Source organism: Fusarium poae, chromosome 3, assembly GCF_019609905.1.
Source record: "Fusarium poae strain DAOMC 252244 chromosome 3, whole genome shotgun sequence".
NCBI lineage: Eukaryota > Fungi > Ascomycota > Sordariomycetes > Hypocreales > Nectriaceae > Fusarium > Fusarium poae.
The window spans coordinates 2768180-2782573 of record NC_058401.1 but is presented as its reverse complement, the minus strand read 5'-3'; the positions used below and the strand labels follow the sequence as shown (position 1 = coordinate 2782573).

Genomic DNA, 14394 nt, shown 5'->3' with positions numbered 1-14394 from the left:
TGATGGGCAACTTACATGGGTCCCCATCCAACTGGTGACATTGTGATGGATCTCTTTCGTCAACCCGACCAAGATCCCGTCCACGTTCCAAGCCTTCGGGAATTGCTCGAGTACTAAAGGATCATGGCTCTCACTGCGGCAGCCCTCCACACCGCGACATCACGGAGTCGCTAACAAGAAGATGGGGGTGTGCCGAGTCGCTCTTGGTCCGCCATGGCGTTGGGTGAGTGGCCGCGTCTAGGAGATAGGCGCGGAACTTATCCATACCCTCGGGTTAGGAGAGCCATATTGTCGGGAAACAAACCAACCATCTATAATTAACCATATCTTTTCTGTGAGACATTAGGCCCCTGAACCCCGTAGGCGGGAGGCCGGGCCCGTCTGAGACAAGGCTCGAATTTCCTTCAATCAGGGGCGGGCCGTGGATGTTGGAATGAGTCCCAAGCTACTACATACATTGCACAGTACTGTACTCATGTACTCTACCCAAACGGAAAGAGTCTGTGTGCGAGGAACCTAACGGACGCTATAAGCGGCGCGGGTCAGGCCGGGACGACCAGGGGGGTTGCAAGGGAAAGGTCGTCAGAGGCGGACAGGTATTATGGATTCGACCAGTCAGATACGACAAGGACCGCGTTTATGGGTTCAAGCCCTCTGCGACTTTGTCCAAATCGTTCGCAGCTTTTGTGCAGGTTGGACAAGTAGAGCTCGCATTGACCCTTCGTCACATGCTGTTATTGTTCACCGCAGTCTCTTTTCTCGAATGTTTCCATGGAAAGCAACCCTGACTAGCCCGGCAGACCGCATTTCAAGAGCACGATGCCTGCAATTACAGCACTACTTAGCTCGCCTGGCTAATTAATTATCTGAGCCTGAGCCTGAATCTGAGCCCTGATGATCAGTCGTCTCCACCCGCCACCCTCGCTCACACTCATGGGTTTCTACTTTTGTACTTGCTGCGCTTGGTTCTTTAAACCGCACTACACGATATCAAGTAGGACGGACTGGTTGCCGCATGAGTGTTCGACGCTCGATGTTTTGAGGCCCCCCAAGCTCTTGATGCCACTGCCATGTGCCAGTCTATGGGACCACTCTGGCACATGGTTTGTTGGCATTTGCTGTGGTCCTCCCACCAAACCCATCTCGCGATTCGACAATTCTGATATCCGCCTCGATAGAACACTACACGAAATTTAACTTCTACTGGATTACGTAGCTGTAGTTCTCTTGGTTTATTGTCGCCCAAACTCCGCGCTCACCGACCACAAATTCAACCCCCAGCTTGGTCCCCGCCGCCTCGATCTCTACACATGGTACTGTATGTACTTGGTCGGCCCATATCGGGCAGTCCACACTACGGGCGACGCTTTGCAAACTTTGCTCGTACAGTACACGCGTCGTTAGAGACGTTAACTAAAGCTATGATGCATGAGAGACATATCTCATGCTACCACTCGAGGGACGGTTAAGCCACCAAGTTAATCTGGGACATTTGGGGTATCCCAAGTCCCGACACCAGTTACCATTTGAGCACCAGCAGATTCGCCCACCCTTCTTCTTATTCGATGATGAAGGACTTGGGGCTCCGACCCATAGACCCGCCAAACCCCGATTAGACAAAAACATATCCAGACCTTGATCAAACGGCTTGTTGCACATTGCACGTTACGCAATGACCTCCAGGATTGAACATGGCGCCCCTCAGCACAAGGAAAATTCAAGATAGATCCAGCTCATTTGGTTGTGCTACACGACCTAACTTCACTGCATGTGGAAAGTAGCCCGCTTCCATTGTTATCCTATCCCGTGCGGTCAAGAACATTTTGTCAATTGTGTCTGCATGGGTAGAAAGAATCGTTCTGTTGTGCTCCCTCAATCGATGTCTCTTGTCTCCTCATATCTATGCCTACCTGGTGATTTTGATACATCATTGAAAACTTATGTCCTGCCCTGATATGGCCATCGTTGTGTCAATCTCCTTGTCCCAGAGCTTGCGGCATTGCCGAATAACCTATGCCAGAAACAGAGAATCATCCTCATTAATTGTGCATGTATGTACTTTGGTCCACACACCCTGGCTCCGCCTATTCATCCATGCACACAATGCTGGCACTGCCACTGTCCCACGTCGGCATTTTCTACATTTCGGTACAAACTAGGGCGGGGGACCTTAATGGAATACACTGATTTAAGATACAGATGAGCAGAACGCCGCTGTTCTTTGGGATAGAACACGCTGAATTGACCTGTTTCCCACCTGATTCGCATCCATGGCTGTAAGGAAAGAATATAAACATGATCTGACTGTTCCGAGGGCTTCGTGTTTTGTCCCACAGGCTGCTTGTGCCTGCCCCCGGCGCCTGCCTCAGAATTCTCGAACTCTTTTATCCGTAGCCTCTTTGTCTTTCCCACTCTCTCGCGTCGTGCGTTTCACGACACTCTGCCAATGTATCCGAAATGTTGAAAGGAAGATGACGAAGGGTAAACGACTTGCCTCTTCTGACACATGGGGAAACGGTAGGAATGAAGAAGAGAATAAACACTTCTCAACAGTTTTCACCCACGGGAGAGGTCGCTTTCTCACCCGTTGTCCGTCCTTTGCTCTTCTGCCCCTCTTCCACTCTTGGCTGAACTCCATCTTTCGGCATCAGCTGTAGGCCGCCTTTTTTTCGTCCGTCTCGTTTCGCGCGCATAGAAAGCAAGGTTGTCATAATCATCATCATTATAGAATAACATGCGTCGGTGTCCTAGTAGACCTCTGCTCCGTCATCAGCTCGCCGAATGAGCTATATGCCATCATTCTCGGCAAAGCAGAGCAGTAGAGCATAATTTGCTCTAGTAGCTCAGGATATGCTCCGTTGGCAAATCGGTTCTGAGATCCTGTCATCTTACTGCAAGAATAGGTTAGTCACTCGCTCACAATCTCTGCGTAACCCAAAATCCACAGCCCACGCGTTGTATGCAAGCAACACCACCATTATAGCCCAGGCACACGCCCCTCACACCCCTTTCTTACCTTCCCGTCCCTCTATTGTTTCAGTTATAGAGGGTTGTTCTTTTCTTTGCGTCCGTTGCCTCTTTCCCGCCTTTCTTTGGTGTAATATCCTCTTCACTCGAAGAGGATAGATAGGTATGAAATCAAGGTAAATAATGCTTCAAACTCACCTGGCCAAGCGTTCTTAGCCTTTGATCATGCTCCCTCGTCATGCGGTTCATTTGACCTAGCACGTCGTCCATTTCAGCGCACGTTCGTTCAATGGTGGCATTGCGACCACCCTCACGATGCCAACGTTGGACGTCGCTGTACATCTTGTCATAGCGGCGTTGTTTCTTCTCTATATCTCTGCAGAGTTTACAAATTTCAGGCTCGTTCTTGGTGTCGTAGACAAGTTTTAGTCCGCACGTCTCTCCCATACGGTACTCTTTGTTGCACTGCTGACGGAAGTGACCCCAACGCCAATAGCCGCATATCCAGCGAGTCTGGTCGAAGTAGCACATGGCTGGGGGGCAGTTGTGTGATGACTAGGGGTCGAGGTTGATTATTCGAGATGCAGGAGACAGAGTGCCTCTAACTAGTTGGACAGAAGAGGATAAGTAGCGGAACGACCGAGGGCGGAGAGCGGAGTCGAGGAGGCGAACTTGCAGTCGATGCGAACCGAACCCCGAAGCTCGACTAGATCAACTATCCAATTCTATTGAAGCGATCCAGGAACAGTCCTATCCGGTCCGGTGAAGTCGAAACGAGTCAAACAATATGGTCGAGACAAAATAGTACAAATATGAGCCGCGCTCTTGTGTACCGAAGGAAATCTAGGATATGGTAGGTCAGCCATTGGCGTTCTCTCATCGTCTATATCCTTTATTTGTCTCATTTCGGAATCTTCATCACTGGCTTAACTATTCTTGTTGTGATAACATATTATTGCTTTGTTTCGGCATCATGCTCACCGTGCCTTGTTATACCTTGGCATCTGGCCGGTGTCACTAGAGGCAATGTTCAACCATGACAGCGTAGCCACCAAGGAACGAGGTGAAATTGGTGAAATTGAAGGGTGGTTTTAGAATAACGAATTAATGAATCTAACTTACCTACGAATCGAGTACTGTTGTTGGACAGAATGCGGCCGGGGTCGAATAGGTTCTGTTGTATTATAGTACTGACTGCTGTTGGTTTCGAGTAAATGATATGTCCCGATTGTTGGTGTTTGTATGATCTGGAAGCTTAATCCAGTATCGAGGTTGATCGCAACGAGTTTTCTTTTGCTGCAAACAGATAACACAAAACAGAAATGTGTTACTTGGTTCCTCGCATCCCGCCTCGTTCGTTTGTGTTTGAGTGCTGTTCGGTGTTTCTCCAGGTTCCAAGACAAAGTCTTGAGTCCAAGTGGTGGTCGAGTTTGGTTTCCAAGAGTGATGTTTGGTCAAGAGCTCTTGGGGTCTATCCGTCAATATATTTTGAAAGCAAACTTGGTGCAAGAAGCACTAAATGATGCATATGTGTTGTTCGATTCGGATAGAGTGGATGCCATAGCCAACTTATACCTGTTCAATTCGAAAAGTCTCTTCGTGGATTTGATCGTCGTGCTGTATATGGCATCCCACATCCACATGTGGGACTCCCGCACACCCAACAAGCAATCGCCTTCTTTCCCTAACCCCCTGGCCTTCAAGGCAGGCCAGATTAATGGCCGTCACACTATTTGTGCTTGCTCTTTCCCTTCTGCATCTGCGTCTGCTTTTGTTCCTGCGGGATAAAGAGGCTTGCTTGCATGCGTCGATTGGGTATCCGTACTTGAAGCTCCATACAGCTGTTCTCCCATCGCATTACCTGTATACATATGCTTCACACAAGAGGTGCCTTGGACGCACCCCCTCACCCTTCCCAACCCACCGTCACCTCTCTCTACCTCATACCGCTGCCGCACTAACGTACCGTGGCTATTTGACGGCTCTAGCCTTGAACTACGCGGTTCCTGAGTTAAGATGTGGTGCTGGAGTAACCAATCTGCGAGCATGTGTTTCCCAAAGACCCTGCAGCATGTATATCGACGTTAGAGCCACCTAACAGCGACCGCCTGCTGCTCTGGACTTTTCTCCATTCTCGATTCTCCCCGAGCCACATTTCATATCTTGTCTGCTTGGTAGTGCGACTGCTACCAACAAGTCTTTCAAATGTAAAGGCAGAAACTCTGAATATCACAGCCCAGTGTAAGAGTTGACAGCATGGTAGCAAAGCCCGGTGGTCGCTTGCCACGTTGATCAAGGCCTAGAGTCCGATACACGTTGATCAAGGCCTAGAGTCCGATACACGCCCCCTCTCAGGATCAGTAACTAACTACAGTAAAGGCAGGGTAGAGGAACGGGGCATCCCCACACCACAAGATGCTACTGCAGTATGTTGTGTGTACAGCACTTCACCATGATGCTGTGACTGCAGTGAAATCAACAAAAAGCAGGGCTGACGGCCGGCCAGAGCCTCTCGACAAACCTGCGGGGATACTTTGATGAATTTCCATTACTGCATCTACCTTGGTAAATTCAATTTGTCTTGAACAACCGTTATCGCTGTCCTAATACACACCTGGCAGATTGATATGGTCTGGGTGCCTTTCCTGGCAGAGCACAGGTGTGTGTAAAAGAGATATCAGAGAGCTTGACCTGATGCTTATTTTTCCATTCTTCACATTCTCTCTGTAACTAATCAGTATCAGTCACGTCCGTACTGGATTCGCATCTGTTCTGTCAACATTCCATAAGTCTTCCATGGCGCGTTCTTAGTAGCGAAATCATGAGGCAGCCGGGCCACGAAAACGGCCATGTTATTGATAGGAGCTCTGTGCACTTCCCGCTGCAGGCATGGCCTCGGCCCTGTTCCCCTCGAAGTCTTGTCCTAGTCCAGTATACACAAGGTGGTGTCTTGATCTGCGGCCGTGTGGGGCGTTATGGTTCGTCCCGAGGACAGACAAGTGTCAGGAAACAAGGGGATTCCCATGGCTTGCAATCTCGACGATTGACTTTTTCGGTAAAAACAAGGGCTGTGGTTCGCTGATTACTCCTGCTCTGTGCACCAGGCCCTGGTGGACTCGAGCTTGATGGTACCAGCGGCCCTTCGGGAAAGAGACTGCAGGTCAAGATCAACCATTGGGTTTTCTTGTGGCCTACGGCATATCAACTGCTTTTTACGACATCGTGTCGTCCTATCTTGTCAACAGAGCCTTCTTTGGGATTTAATCTCTTTCCTCGCTCAGTTCAGGACTCTGTTGGGACCATAAACCTTGCAAATTGCTTTCTCAACTTCAAGCTCAGGATAAGACATCATGCAAGGATATCGCCACTGAGGGGTCTAACATTGGCTTTGCAGACCGTTCTGAGTCTTCTTTTGTGTTTCTATGACCCCTGGCGGTTAACCGTGTTTGTCCAACTGAACCTCATGGTTCATCTATCCGGGTCGATTGCTTCCGTAGTTGTGCAGCGTCTTTGCTTTTTTATGTGGCACGCCAACATAGCTATCCTGGCGAGCAAGCCGTCGAAACCCAAATAGGTTCAGATGCTGTGATAACTTCCAGTTCCTCTGGTGATAGTGGCTCTTCTCAACAATAAACCTTTTCGAGGAGCTCACACCTTAGTAACATTCTCTCCATTGTCCCCGTGCGCTTAGTTGACTTTCGGGTATTATGTGTATACAGAGGTTAGACCAGAAATGAGGTTAAAGAGGTCGCAAACTCGTGACTGCTTGCGCGTACATCGCAGCGATGGAAAACGACAATAGGGGGCCTTTGCATGGTCCCCATGCATGGCTGCCAGCTCACATGAATTGCTTCATCCGTCTTGCCACCGGCCGTTTTTGTAGTTTGTGACCCTCTGGGCTCCTTTGTCAAACTAGGTTGCGGACGGTTCAAAGTAGCTTCAAGACCACGCTGATGCGCACAAGGTACGTTAATGGACAACGTGGCAACGTCCCTCTGGGCCAGACTGTAGCCTGGCCATTGCATTCATGGGCTTCCCAGAGGAGAAGGAGATTCGAATGCTTGTCGATGTTCCATAGACACCGCCGCATCATATTCTCCTCTTAACATCCTCCAGTAATACTTCTGTCGCCTCATGTGATCAACTTCGGTTCGACAGGGCCCCGGGATGATATGCACGCCTCGCTCGACGTAACCCCATACTCAATTTAGCCATGTAAAGGAATTATATATCACATCGACTCCGCTGAATATACTGTAGACCTTTGGTTGGGGGGCAAAGTGAGTGTCTGTGTATCCTTTGCCTCTGGTTTCGATTTGGCCGTTGAACCACAAACTATTATCCCAGATACGTACGGCACAGCACTGAGTAATACAGCCTCTGACCAGCAGTGCTACTGGTTGAGTTATAGAGGGTTGATGAAACCAAGTGTAGATACTTTGGAGTCGGTGTACCGGGCCATAACAACCACGATTTGGGAGTGGCTCATTGCGATACTACGTAGACGTGCATAGCTGTATGCCGAAAAGGTAGGCCTATTCTGTCTTTTCAAAGGCAACACTCTGGCTCCCAAACAATCAGTGGGTGTGATAGCCAACCTAGTGATGAACACATGTGGCATTAGACACAAGCATGGAACATGGCGGTGACAAAGTATTCATCACAGGGTTCCATGACAAGGCATCTGTATACTAATGAGCTGGCCTTCTGCTTCGGGAATGGCCTGCGTCTCGGGAAACTGACTCGGCCGTGATGACTTCACGACCTGCATGAGATAATCAGCGTGAGAGGTTAGGGGGCTGGTAAGGAATATATTGATACTAGACTCTCAAATTGGGCAGTGTTGGGCTCAACAGGGATGCATGTAGAATACTTGATCTCTGTGGCCGGGATCGCAAATGATTATACCCTTCCGCACATATATTGGGTGCCGGTATATTCTGCGTGCACACGCATTCGTTTGAGTGGGTGTATGCACTTAGCTATACACAAGGTGTAAGCTCACGTTTTGGGAGGATCCGCCGTTCTGAACATCCGGCCAAGTAGTCAAGAACAGCCAGCTAGAAGGCCAGGGTCTGACCATCGCGGAGGTTGTGTATCATGTGGGCGATCTCGCCAGTCTTTGTAGGCACACAGATCATCGGCCTCTTCAGGGCCTCAGCCTGATGATCACAACGGCCCGGTTCAGCGGCCGGGCCGGCCCGCTTCTAACTTTTCATGCCATCACGTCTCTCTCAAGTCGGACTTTGGTTTGTTGATTGGGATGCATGTGGTGCGTTCCAACGAATGTTCCGTTTCCTGTCGCTCCGCAATGCTTTTCTCTGTTTTCTTGCAAGCATCAAACGCAATTGTGAAGGTGGAGTGACGATGATGTCTGTCTGCTTGCCAGCGTATCTCCCAGCGAGATAGTGTACGAGAAGAGTGACACAGGAACAAACCCAAACAAGCCATTGCTTTATTGAGGCTCCAATCCTGCCAGCCACAGCTGCCAACAAAGAATCCGTGACTGGCACCGCCCGGCGAGGTGTAGATTGAGAGGCTGCGATCTAACCTTCCGACTTCAGTCTGAACCAAATGCCTGGGTTGCTGTAAATCATGTGTTCGAAGACCGCTGCATGTCTCCAACTCGGAACCAATGTGGAACTCTGTTACAAAGTCTGAAGAAGAATTAGAGAGCAGCGATTGGTTAAACTTGTCGCTCTTCTTCTCTTCTTCTCTTCTGGTAGCGCGCGGTAATCAGAGATAGATCCCCATTCTTGTCCTGGCTCTTACTGTTTTTTTATTCCGATCACCTAGGTTCCAGCATTATCCGGATTGCTGACTCGCCTTCATCGCAGGAATATGTTCAAGTTGATGTCAAGTCCTATTAACGTTACAGCCGTGTGGGGAGACCTGGCAAGCAAGCAGTCAGGGGTCAGCGGCTGGAAAATGGGTCTTCTGTATGGTAGACGCGTTTCCATTGTCGCCGCATGGACAGTTGTTGGGAAGCATGATTGGCTGTTATTAAGGTTCGAAGATAATCCTAGCAACGCTAAGATCTTTTTTTGATGGCGCAAGATACGGATGACATACGACCGTTAATAAGGCTGAGTTGTAAGAGCGAGCTCTTCATCAGTCGAACCGATTCCAGCAGGCATTTCAACCACAACAGGACTCAATGAATTCCCTCCCTATCGCGTACGGATAGTCAATACGTCTGCTGAGTAGGCCAAATTGTATGTGCACTATTCATTCTTGAGCATTGCTGAAGTAACGTGTGATTCTGGATAATAGCACTTCGAACGAAAAGTTTCTTTCATACGTCGTAACGCGTGCTTTGAATTATGGCAAACGCAATATCCAAATCCAACCAACGAGGATGATGTAATTTATTGAACTCCCTAGTAGGAGCCATAGTCTTGGATGTAACGAGCGGTTCAGGGAACGAGGTCTTGCCAGCGATTGCTGCGACGGAGTCTACCCATTGAGTGACACTAAGGTCCTCTTGCCTGTAAAGGTGCAGAACCTGGCCGCAGCCTCAGGTGAATTGACAACCACGTCACAGCGCCGAGAAAACGCGTGGCTGCAAAGATGGATTAGTTGAGTGTAGCAAGTGATCCAAGAGCGGGACAGAACTTGGGCGAAATAACTCTAATTTTGCCCGCCCTAATTTCTTTTCCACGCCCAGATGATGATAATAGTGTAGGGAAGGTGTACACAGAAAATAATGAAAGATTACGGGCAGCGGATGGAAACGGGGGGATTGTGTGCACGGCAACGTCAGCACAAGCTGAACAAACATAGTCTTGGGTCAAATGTTGCATGAACAGCGCTCATCTCTGAGTACAAAAAACCGTCATAGATCTTGCGGTGGGTTGTTTCCGTCAACAAATAGCAGCTTCTTCCTCAAGGTGTAGACTAGGCGTGCAATAACAGCCTGAATGTCGATAAGGCAAGCCCAGTGCCTGGAGTGCCAAGCGCAACTTTGTGAGACAACATCCATTCGCAAGTTGAAGGAGATCTTCCGGGTGGCTGTGATGGGCATATGCAAGTGGAGGCAGATGTGTGATGTGATGTGTATGATGTGCTGCAAGTGGGTGTGCGTGCCTGCGGTAGCTTGCAGGACTAGCGCGTGGATGGTTTGTTTTGTTTGCGTCGTCGGGTGAATGGCGATGTTTACCTGAGTATCCGACAAGTGAATAGCAGGAACATTGGGTTGCGTATAATGAATACCTTTGTTGCCATGTTAGAAGGGGGCGGTGAGAATAAGACGCGAACCAACAGAGGTTATCTTGGTAGGAACCTTCCTGCCGTTCAACACGGTGGCCTAAAAACAGGCCGGCTGTCGGGCTGTCTTACCTTAGTAGGTACCTACCTAGGTACTGACCTGGATATGTAGGCACCTGCCCAGATACCCAGTATTCCTTGAATTTGGTATGGCAGGTACTACGTACCTAGACATGGCCGGGTAAGAAAAGGAAAGAAGGAAGGAAAGAAAGCAAAAGAATTGGGAGGCAGAAATCGTATGCACCTAATTCTTATCAAGTCGCAACGCTTGAATGCACAATTTGATGGGATTGAATGCAAGTTCGATGATATATGGGACTGTTTGTGATTTGCTCTTCTTAATTTCCTACTGTCCTATCAAGACTTAAGTGCTTGCTTCTCAGGTCTCCTGACCACGCACGATCGTTGGAAACGGTACCTGAGGTTCTGAACGCCTAAATGGACCTATGGCAGGTGCCGCTCCATGCGCCTTCTCGTAAGACTACCTAAGTTAAGTTCCGCCGTTAGATAGGTTTCTAGTGGCAGCTTACGCACGGCCCCATAACTGTCTAACCACATATGTCCTTCTTTCTCCACCTCTTCCCCTCAACTCCAAGTTTCAACAACTTCAATGTCTCATTTGCTCTCAAATACCTTTCAAAATCATACAATTGATGCTGTGTCATAATAACAGCTGCTTATTCAACATCGTCTAAATTACATAGCAGATCTCATACCTAATCATACCCGTCATTTGGCAAAAACAAAATCGCAAAGAACGAAGCTGCGAAAAGACTAGCAAACCACCCCAGCCTACCTACTGTTTATATCTAGTGCACTTCTCTTTTTAAATCAATACTCTAACCTATATCAATATTTCATCACTGAGTCAATTCGTGTTCGGCGGTCAACAACTCCAACATCAACTGGAGTCCTCGCGCCGCTCGGCCAGTTCTCAGATTGCCCGTATCCTCTGACCCATCGGGCACACTGGTCACGACCGACCATATCGGCGACCGCACTTCATACGCGCTGCATTTATCCCTCCTCGCGTTTTACCTCATTGCCACTTTCTTTTCTGTCGGCTTCCCCGGCTTCCTTCTTGTTCTTTAACCAGAAGTCCACATCGGTGCGTTGTCTTGTCACAATTACACACCAACTGCCACAGTCAGGTCTGCGGAGCCTCAACCAAGCGGCACATGTGACAACCACTTGACACCTGCTTCACACTTAGCTGTCTTCGCCTCTTGCCTGCGTTTTTCCGACTCGCTTGAGCTCCACGGTTCGGGTCTTCTTGGTCTCAGAAGTTGTCTCGTTGTGCACTCCCTGTCAAACCCACACCCTTGACCAGTGATCTCCAACGCCTATTACACGCCCATCATCAACACCAAGTTGTGATGAACACTGTTGCCACATCGCCCGGCCAAGTCACCTCGCAGGTACATCAAATGTCGCTCGCGTCGCCCCATCACGAGAATCCCAACTGTCTAGTTCTAAACGAAGACGGAAGAGCACCCAGCCCTGCAACCTCACTCGTCACTGATGCCCGACCGGACATCGCCTCGATGGATCCCAACTTCTATCCGGGGGTACCCCCAGACTCCTCGATTGTTGGCACTTCTCCAGTTTCTGTGTTCTTCAGTAGCACTGGGGGCAAGGTCGGGCTACCAGAGGCTATCGTCCAACATCAATCTCTAGAGGATCTTCCAAACGAGGTTTTGTTTCACATTATGGGTTTCTTGGACGTCAATGACCTTCTGTCAACGTCGAGGGTAAGTGGTCCTCATCCACCGTTAGCAAAAACTTATTCCACTCTTTGATGATATCTTGGGGATACACATGCAAGCTACCCGACGACCGTCCTGTCCTGATAACCAAAGGTCTCTGTTTCTTGAGGCTGATAGAGAACTAGGCAAGCCATCTTCTTCGCGATATATCTCAAGCTCCTATCTTGCATCACTACCGGCTCCTGCGAGTCAGAACATATCTTACATCGCGTCTTTGGTCGCCGTCCCGCCCGTCTCTTGCTGACCTCATTACTCGTTCCATTTTCAGGACGAATACTTCCTTAGTTTCACGGCGCCTGGCCCGATCCTTGGTCTCGATCCGCTTATCTCGGCGTTTGGCAGCAAGGCCTTCGGCCGCATCTTTAGTCGAGCGTTCAGTGTTGCCAAAGGAGTGTGTGCCCGGCATGACCTCAGTGCATGTCGCGCCAGCCATTGTAGCCAAGAAGAAGGCTATCGAGAAGGAAAAGGTCAAGGATGGGCTTCGGCAATGGATAGCGTCCCGATGGAAACGTGAAGTCAGAGAGCGGCAGGATGGTGTAAGAAAATGGGAGGAGAGCCGCGGGGTAGGACGTGTGTGGAGGCTCCGTAGATTTTGGGAAAGGGTCAGCCGCGGCGAGGATTATTAATGACCCTGGTAAGTTAGTGAAAATGCCTTAAGTGAGGTGAGTAGTTGTAGCATGGCACATAAGGCATATGTTGTTTTAGCTATCAGCATGTGTACCAGCGCACCTGGTTCCCATTCTGTAGTTCGTTTTGCTAAGTTATCATGAATCTGGGGAGGAATTGGCGGCTCTCTGCAATAGCTCTCATCCTGTTGGCAGGACTGCTTGTATGTTACATTATGTAAATGGTTTGGTGATGGTACAAAAACGACAAACTCCGCCCTCGCACTGAACTGCTTCGGGCCACTGGCGAGCCTTTTGTTCGCAGTGTTTATTGCTCTTTCAAGCCTGTGATCCTTCTTAGGCTTTTCGAAATCGAAAGCCATCCCAATCATCATCCTCGTCATCGTCTTCGTCCTCCTCGTCCTCCTCGTCCCTCTCATGGATAACTGGCGTTTCTGGGTTTTCTTTACCCAGAGTCGTGGGTTTCTCGGGTTGACCATCTTGGCCAAAACTTCCACCACGTTTGCGTAGGGCTTCTCTTTTCTCTTTCAATCGCCTCACGCGCGCTTCAAGCTCTTCCATTTCCTCAAACTCTTCCTCCAACGCGCGGGTCGCCTCTTCCTTTTCATCTTCTAGATCAGCATCGACCTGGGCGCGTTGCTTTTCTGCCTCGGCCTCCTTCAGGGCCTCTGCAGCAGCAACTTCCTCCGTTGTCATGGCCGGGGCAGAAATCACTGCGTCTTCGTCATAAGGCGCTGTTGTAGCAGCAATGTCGGCTTCAAAAGCTGCCCACTCTGCTTCGTCGACTGAGGCTGATGTGGCAGCTTGTCGCTCGTCTGTCACCAGACTACTAGATTGGCGTGAGGGGAGGGTGGTGGTTCCGTTTTGGGTGGTAAGGTTGTTAGGCTGGCCTCCTGGGGTAGAAGCTGAGGAGCCGTCCCGGTATGCGGGGGTTGCAGGTCGCGATGGAATCTGCATCTCGATCCCTTGTGATGGTGTCGCCGACGTCCTTCTTGTCAACCGAGGTGGGGTTAAGTTCTGGTCCCTAGAACTATCACCTTCTGGATCTTCTGTCTTGTTTCGTTTCCGCCTGCCATCGTCCATCTCGATATCTCCGTCTCCGTCGTCAATGGCCTCTTCGGTATCGTCATGTTTCCTTTTTTGTGCGGATTGCTGGGAATTGCGTCCATTTGAAGAGGCTGCAGTTTGTGCTTTTATCAAACGAGTCTTATGTGATTCACCGCGAACATGCGAGTCCCACAGCGTCTCGGTTTTGATCTGCTCGTGACAGAGGGTGCAGAGGAGTTTGCCTGCTTCGGAGTAAGAGGCGTAAGGGTGTTCGATGCGACGAGCAGCGCGCTGTTGCCGTAAAAGAGATCGTACGTCGGACATGGCTATGGATTGTAGGTGAAGCTCGTGTTTTGGTATAAAAGAGAGAGTGTAGCGAGAAACGACTCCAGGCCGAAACAGATGGTGAGACAATGCGATTTACGTTATCCAAACGTTCAATTAGATATGTGGTTAGGGAGCGATTGATTTCACAGGGAACAGCATCAGATAGACAAGTCTGTAAATCGATAGAAAAGGAGAAAGTAGCAAATAATAGTTATGACGTTGGAGCTTTGAAGAATCAGGGTCGTCGAGAGGGTAACAAGGTGAGGTCAGCAACCACCGATGATTAGCCGGCGCAAATCTAAAGCTCAGGTAACTAACTTAAATCCCTGGACTTGAACCATTATTCATAGTAATGTTTAATGAAGATCGTTTACATTATTTTATTCGAGAGATTT

The 14394-nt window shown here is 49.3% G+C and overlaps 3 protein-coding genes across 3 annotated transcripts; 1 reads left to right on the top strand and 2 right to left on the bottom strand.

Moving 5' to 3' along the window:
* Positions 1-2722: 2722 nt before the first annotated feature.
* Positions 2723-3498, bottom strand: FPOAC1_008319 (uncharacterized protein; the record flags this gene model as incomplete). The annotated part of the gene is made up of 2 exons (XM_044852764.1): positions 2723-2887; positions 3166-3498. 2 exons carry the CDS (start codon positions 3496-3498, stop codon positions 2723-2725), a joined length of 498 nt encoding a protein of 165 aa, XP_044705434.1.
* Positions 3499-11660: 8162 nt separating this feature from the next.
* On the top strand, positions 11661-12513 carry FPOAC1_008318 (uncharacterized protein; the record flags this gene model as incomplete). Its single annotated transcript, XM_044852763.1, has 2 exons — positions 11661-11984; positions 12268-12513. The coding sequence occupies 2 exons, from the start codon at positions 11661-11663 to the stop codon at positions 12511-12513; spliced, it is 570 nt and encodes a 189-aa protein (XP_044705433.1).
* Positions 12514-12961: 448 nt separating this feature from the next.
* Positions 12962-13996, bottom strand: FPOAC1_008317 (uncharacterized protein; the record flags this gene model as incomplete). Its single annotated transcript, XM_044852762.1, has 1 exon — positions 12962-13996. The coding sequence occupies one exon, from the start codon at positions 13994-13996 to the stop codon at positions 12962-12964; it is 1035 nt and encodes a 344-aa protein (XP_044705432.1).
* Positions 13997-14394: the final 398 nt, after the last annotated feature.